This window comes from Hibiscus syriacus, unplaced genomic scaffold (assembly GCF_006381635.1).
Source record: "Hibiscus syriacus cultivar Baekdansim isolate YM2019G1 unplaced genomic scaffold, ASM638163v2 tig00000773_pilon, whole genome shotgun sequence".
Classification (NCBI taxonomy): domain Eukaryota; kingdom Viridiplantae; phylum Streptophyta; class Magnoliopsida; order Malvales; family Malvaceae; genus Hibiscus; species Hibiscus syriacus.
Genome location: NW_024061823.1, coordinates 2201681 through 2209279, shown reverse-complemented (window position 1 = coordinate 2209279; position 7599 = coordinate 2201681). Strand labels below are relative to the sequence as shown.

The 7599-nt window shown below is 36.2% G+C and overlaps 1 protein-coding gene across 1 annotated transcript; it reads right to left on the bottom strand.

The window, feature by feature from the left end:
* Positions 1 to 1380: 1380 nt before the first annotated feature.
* LOC120217558 (serine--glyoxylate aminotransferase-like) lies at positions 1381 to 2197 on the bottom strand. Its single transcript, XM_039214648.1, has 2 exons — positions 1744 to 2197; positions 1381 to 1571 (listed from the first exon to the last, which is right to left on the bottom strand). The coding sequence occupies exons 1-2, from the start codon at positions 1946 to 1948 to the stop codon at positions 1381 to 1383; spliced, it is 396 nt and encodes a 131-aa protein (XP_039070579.1). The 5' UTR covers positions 1949 to 2197.
* Between the last annotated feature and the right edge of the window lie 5402 nt (positions 2198 to 7599).

The window sequence follows — 7599 nt, the reverse complement described above, 5'->3', positions numbered from 1 at the left end:
ATGGGTATGTCGATTCTGACTGTGCAGGGGATTTGGATAAAAGTAAATCTACTACAGGCACTACAGCAAAACTGATATGTAGCGGCATTTTTAGCGGCGTTTGGAAAGAAAACGCCACAAAAGTTAAACATATAGCAGCGTTTACAATCGTAGCGCCACAAATTGATACTTTAGTGGTGTTTTTACAAAAAAAACGCCGCTATAGTGTGGTTTCTTGCGGCGTTTGTTAAAAAACGCCGCAATATATCGGTAAATTAGCGGCGTTTATACCACAAACGCCGTAATAGTGTTAATCAATAGTGGCGTTTTTAGATAAACGCCACAATAGTTTTAATCAATAGTGGCGTTTTTTAACAAACGCCACAATAGTGTAATCAATAGTGGCGTTTTTTTGTATAAACGCCGCAAAATGTTAAATATATAGTCCTCTTTTTCTCCTACCCAAACCCTAAAATCAATTAAACTCTTCTTCCCTCAAAGCTTCTTCTCTGGAAAAATAATAGCTCTCCATATAATGTTTATACATATATCAGTCAATTTAGTTGATGTACATTAGAAATGAAATATGTAAAATCAACTAATATTATCTAAATAAAAGGTAATTAGCGGCGTTTGTATCCAGAAACGCCGCTATAGATCTGACATGTTGTGGCGTTTGTATCCAAAAACGCCGCAAAAGAGTAATATTGTAGTGGCAATAGAGTTGTATATTGTCATTTATAACGGCGTGTTTTAAGAAAACGCCGTAAAATACTTTGAATTTAGTGGCGTTTTTTAAAAAATGCCCCTAAAAAGTTGTACTTTAGTGGCGTTTGTGACATAAATGCCGTAATAGTGTGTCCCTTAGTGGCATTTTCGTAATAAACGCCGTATTAGAATAGTTCCTTTGTGGCGTTTTTAATATAAACGTCGTAATTGTCCTTTAATTTATTAGATATCCCCAATTCTGCAGCCCGAATCCCTTATTTGTTTTATCCCCAAATCTTCTTCCTCGAATTAGCAGTGCATACTTGACAAATCGGTGCACCACTCGCCATCATTACGCCGTGGGTGACCACTGTTGCACAACCAATCATCAACGTCGCGGCGCATCAAGCTGTTGTCGTCAATTTCTAGTCACAAATTTCTGACCATCTCAATCTCAGCTTTGAAACAAGGTATGTACAATCATTACCTAATCTCAAGCGATTCGTGTGATGTAGTTTCAATCGAGTTTCTCTTCTTGCCAACAACATTTCTTGTTGCATGGAAAACTGGAAAACTGGAAATAAGCTAATAAGCTAATAAGCGATTCGTGTGATGTAGTTTCAATCGAGTTTCTTTTCGGATTTTGCTGTTAATAAGCTAATGTTTCATGGAAAACTGGAAAGTCTAATTATTTTATTGTTGCATTGTTGTTAACAAAGATTTTTTGGTTGCATGATTGTGAACAATGCAAATGGCCTTGATTGTGTGGGCGTGATCAGCTGCAAGTTTTTCCGCCAGAATGTCAAGGTTCGCACCTTGACCCCACTCGCTTTCAACTCCAGGGGACAGGGTATTAGTAAGTGCACTCTCCCATGCACCAGTTCCTTAATTCAAATACCAACATTATCTTCGTTAGCTAATCTGAAACAGGTAAGTATTAACAACATATTACTTATGTGATTGATTAATGGTATTAGTTTTCAAGTCGGTCAATCTTAAGTATTAACTTCAGATGGATAGCTGAAAACATGGTAGCGTGATTAAAACAATAAATACCTGTAGTTGGGATCAAAAAGGGAGTGCCGGTGGTAGTCTTGAAAATCTTCTTAACATCTTCAAGAAGAGTTCTTGTCATTGCAGGAATGGCAGGGGAACGGTAATCCTCATTGTTCCTGTTCATGGCCCGAATAACCGGTTCTGGGATGTTAACCGGCCCCAGAACAAAGAGATGGTTCTTTCCCGGTCCATACACATAGTCCATCTTTTCTCCCACTTAGAAATATCACCACCGATAACTTGAATTTCCACTACTTTTCGGTGTTCCAACGTCAACATTGAAAACAAAATCACAGATGATAAATTAATCTGTAATCTCATTCTATAGGCTTCAAATAATATGAATAAATTAGATTCTAATGCAGATTTATTAGGGTGATTGGTTACTAACAGCACTCTATCACTCTATCATATAAATAAACGCAGAGGGAAAACCAAATGAACAAAGAGATGCTAGCAGATTATGGTAGCTATCTAAATCTGGTTATATTTCACATGAGTCTGTTTAGATGTAAATGCTACATTTCGATGAAACATGTGTAAGTATTTAGTTCTATAGTATGCAGTTGTATATAATTCTCGTTATAATTTTTATAAATTAACTGAGATACATTTGCTCCCATACAATTTTATCAATTTAAAAGTTGTATAATTTACGAGTGATTAGTTTTATACTATGCAAATATTATTATGCACTAAATATGATAATTTAATGCTTCTGTTTAGGTTCTAATTTTATCTATATTATTAGCAATTAACATTTGAAATTGAAACTCCAAAAATACGAAATGGATAAGAGTTGGATGGATTTCTCAAGGTAAGCGTCGAATATCGAAATGGAGTCGAAAACTTTCTAAATTTAGCTTTTCTGAATGCAAGCCAAGAAAATATGATTCTTTGCCCTTGTAAGAATTATGTGAACATTAATTGGCACATTCATGAAGTTGTGTACGAGCATCTAGTAATTTTTGGATTTGTTCGGGGGTATAGAAAATGGATCTTTCATGGAGAGATTGTATCAGATAGATCTGCTTCCACGAGTTACTCGACTTATCGTGCTCCTTCTCCCCATCCAACTTTTAGAGAAGATGACATGGAAGGGATGTTACGAGATGCATTTAATATGCACAATCATCAGTCGTATGATACAGAAAATTATTGTCAGGATGATGTTAATGATTTCACTGAGATTGGAAGAAGTGGATGTGATGAAGAGCCAAATGGAGAAGCGGCAAAGTTTTACAAGTTGCTGAATGAAATGAATGAACAACTCTATGAGGGATCAAAGTTTTCAAAGCTTTCTTTCTGCATTCGTCTTTTCCACTTAAAATGCCTGGGAGGGTGGACTGGTAACTCCTTTACGCAATTGTTGGAGTTACTAGGAGAAGTGTTTCCTTTTGCAAAAATCCCTCAATCATGCAAAGATATGAAGAAAATGATCAAAGATTTGGGTCTTGGATATGACAAAATTCATAGTTGTCCGAATGATTGTATGTTATATTGGGGTGATCAAAAAAATCAGGAGTCTTGTCATGTATGCGGAAATCTCGATGGATTACTAGAGAGGCAGAAAATGTTACTGAGGATGAAGCTCAAGCACGATCAAGAAAGAAACCGATCAAGATTCTGCGATATTTTCCTCTCATACCTAGGCTACAAAGATTGTTTATGTCCTCCAAGATTGCTGAGTCTATGAGGTGGCATCATGATGGCAGAACCGATGATGGATTATTACGGCATCCTGCAGATTCTTTAGCTTGGAAGTCATTTGACAACAAGTATCCAAGTTTTGCGAGAGATCCTCGAAATGTCAGGCTCGGTCTTGCAACTGATGGGTTTAATCCTTTCAAACTCATGAGTACTTCGTATAGTACTTGGCCTGTTGTACTTGTTCCATACAATTTGCCTCCCTGGATTTGCATGAAACAATCATCTTTCATCTTATCCATGATAATCCCCGGCGAGAAAGGCCCCGAAAATGATATTGATATTTACATGCAGCCGCTAATTGCAGAGTTGAAACAGTTATGGGAAGGGGTCGAAACGTACGATGTGTTGACGAAGGAGAACTTTAATTTACGCGCTACTTTATTATGGACAATTAATGATTTTCCTGCGTATGCAAATTTATCTGGTTGGAGTACCAAAGGTCGTTATGCTTGTCCTTGTTGTGCTGCACAACATGTTCGAAGTGGTTGGTTAATGGAAAAAAGTTCTCTTATATGGGACATCGTCGGTGGTTACCTGATAATCATAGATTTAGATGTCAAAAGAATATGTTTGATGGTGATGAAGAGTTTCGAAATGCTCTTGACCAAACAACCGGCTCTGAAATATTCAGAATGTTGAAAAATATCAATTTTACTTATGGAAAGATGAATCAACCAACTAGTACACGATCAAAGAAAAAGGCAAAACAGGTCAATGAAGAGCTTGAAGTTGACGAACAAACTGATGATGAGTATGATGAAGAGGATGATCCAAATGAGATAGACTTGTGGAAAAAGAGGAGTATATTCTTCGAGTTGCCTTATTGGAAAAAGCAGATTTTGAGACATAATCTTGATGTAATGCATATTGAGAAGAATGTCTGTGAGAATATTATTGGGACCATTCTGAATGATGGCAGAAAATCTAAAGATAATCTTAAGAGTCGACTTGACTTAGTGGACATGGGAATTCGACATGATCTTCATCCGCAATTACGTCCGAATGGAAGAAATTTCTTGTCGCCTTCTATTTTTTCTCTTTCGAAGAAAGAAAAGAAGTGTTTTGCACGGTGTTGAAGGATATAAAGGTCCCAGATGGGTATGCATCAAACATTTCTCGATGTGTTAGTGTTAAAGATCGAAGACTTTATGGTTTAAAGTCTCATGATTATCACATATTATGCAAGATTTACTACCAGTAGCTGTTCGCGGTTGCATGTCGAGTAAGGTGACGTCTTGTATCATTGAACTTTCTAATATAATGAAAGCCATATGTGGGAAAGTTCTAATGGTTGAAGAACTTGATAAACTACAAGATCGAGTTGCCTTGACTTTATGCAACTTGGAGAAGATATTTCCGCCTTCATTCTTCACAATTATGGTGCATCTGTTAATTCATCTTCCTCACGAAGCAAGAGTTGGTGGTTCCGTTTTCTATCGATGGATGTACCCTATAGAGAGGTGTTAATTGAATTACACGTTTCAAATTACTACTGATTATATATTTGAATAAAATGTATTTACGTAGTATGTTGTTTTCTGTATAGGTTCTTGGGCAAGTTGAAGTCTTATTGTCGTAATAAGCGTTATCCGGAAGGATCAATTGCTGAAGGGTATTTGGCAGAGGAATGTATGACATTTTGCTCTAGATATTTGGAACATGTTGAAACAAGATGGAATAGACCAAATCGAAATGATGAGTTAGGTACTGATGACTTAACTCAACATTATTTGTTTGGAAGTTATGGTCAACCATTAGGGAAAGTTGAAATTGCACATTTAGATGACACGTCTTGGGTACAAGCACACCGATATGTTATTTTCCATCACGATTCAATAGATCACTTTCGCACGTAAGTCTTTCGGACCCAATCCTAATGAAATCTCTTTATCTTTTATATTTATCAATTTTTAACGACATAATATTCTTTATAGTGAGTTTAAAGAAGTATTGAGATCTCGAGCACGCTCCCGAAGATTAAATCAGCGAGAGCTACATAAGTTATTCACAGAAACTTTTCATGAATGGTTAGGCCAGACGGTAAGCAACTAAATCTTACGGAACACTTATAAATAATATATGTCTTGCTTTTTATATCGACATCAATGCAAATTAATTCACCATTCATGTGTAATAGGTTTGGAGTGGGAGAGAAGTTAGTGAAGAAGTTAAATGGCTTTTCTCAAGGTCGAATAGAATAGTTAAAAGATATAATGCCTTCCTCATTAATGGGTTCAGGCTTCACACGAAATCTCGTGAAAGATTAAGGAGGACACAAAATTGTGGAGTCGTAGTTACTTCATCACTACAAGTTATGCTATTGTAAGGGACAATAATTCGCAGGATGGAGAGGTCGATTATTATGGAAATCTTACGGACATTATTGAGTTAGATTATTATGGAAAACGAAAGGTTGTGTTGTTTCGGTGTGACTGGGTTGATGTAAACAGATGTATAAAAAGAGATAAATTCGGGTTTTCAATGGTGAATTTCTCTCGATTAATTCACACGGGTCAACGTTTGATGGATGAACCATATGTATTTTCCTCTCAAGTGAAACAAGTATTTTATTGTCACGATCCAATGGATGACGGTTGGTATGTTGTGCTTCGAAATACTCCCAGAGACTTGATAGACATCGGGGATGGAAGTAGAGATGACATTGAAACAAGATCAGAGTGTTTACCTCTACTACCACAAAACTTAGATGAAACTATCAGTAATACAACACAATTTCAATGGGTTCGGGAGGACGTTGATGAAGATATTTATGACAACTGACATTACATAAGACTGTTGTACGATTTTATATCTTCATTTATTTATTTATAATGTTATAACCCTTAATATGTTATGTTTCAATGTATTCATTAATTAAATCGTTTTTATTACTCATGTTTGTTTATTACAGATATAATGTCGAGGAGAGAAATATCTGATTTGCGGGTTGTTCGAGCTTCTGAAGACCATGTAGAAAGAAATAACGAGGAAACGAATGCACCTGAGTCTTCCGAAGTTCCTGAAACTGTTGAAGAAGTAGAAATTCAAGGTAATCTTCGAAACTTTATTTACTACTTTGTTCATTTTCAAAACTGACATTTAATAATTTCTTATATAGTTGAAAATGCTGGAACGCGCAAGACTCGAGGTCGTACAACTTTAAAGGAATTATACCAACTTCCTCCTAGGCATCATGTCAAAGTTTCAAGAAACGATGCCGGTCAACCTATTGGCCCAGAATCACGTCTTCTAGCAGGTTACTTAGGCATAGTTGGACGTAATGCGAATTTGTTATCGATCAATTATGAGTCATGGCGCAAAATGCCTAATAGTAACAAAAATCAAGCGTTGGATTTTGTTAAGGTAATAATGTCATTATAATAGATACTCTATATAAATTCAATACTAATTTATACTTACGGTGCACACTTATTTGCTGTATAGGAGAAATTTGTTTTAGAGGTCTTTGACGATTATGTGAAGCAAGCGTTAGGGAAGAGATTGAGGGATCACAAGAGCTCCTTAAAGAAGAAATACTTCAAGAATGATCTCAGCCTTGAATAGAAGTTGCAAACAGTCCCACCAGGAACGCTCAGGTACCAATGGGAAGATGTAGTCAGATTTTGGAGTTCTCAAAAAGGACAGGTATGATGTATTTTTCATAAATACTTGTAACAAAATTTAAATCATCATTATAAGTGGTTGTTTGACATTGTAGGACTGAGAGCATGTTGGTGTTGCTAGCAGGCAACAACAAAAGTTTACGCACACGGCTGGATCGAAGAGCTTTGCTTGTATAGCTCATGAGAGGTATATAGATTATTGAAATAGTTTTTTTGTATTCCATGTACATACTAACTCATAGTAATTACATTATGGTACATTGTAGGAAAATACATCCGGTTCTAAAGTTGGTCGAATCCAACTCTTCGACGTGACACATACGAAGAAGGATGGCACTCCTATGACTGCTGACGCTGCAGAAATTATGGTACGTTTATTGGGTAGATGTTTTAAATTTACCTGACTTTATTTATATTTGTACCATGACATTTTTTATTTTAATTAATTATTCACTTTATTATTAGGAAAATTGAGGGAGAAAAGGGCAGAGTATCATGCTACTGCTTCGAGTCAAGGTATTGT

Excerpts from the sequence above, each read along its gene's own strand:
- LOC120217558 (XM_039214648.1), bottom strand. The coding sequence starts at position 1,948 with ATGGACTATGTGTATGGACCGGGAAAGAACCATCTCTTTGTTCTGGGG. Across the intron at positions 1,572-1,743 it reads CTTTTTGATCCCAACTACAG|GAACTGGTGCATGGGAGAGT; the intron begins GTATTTATTGTT and ends ATTTGAATTAAG.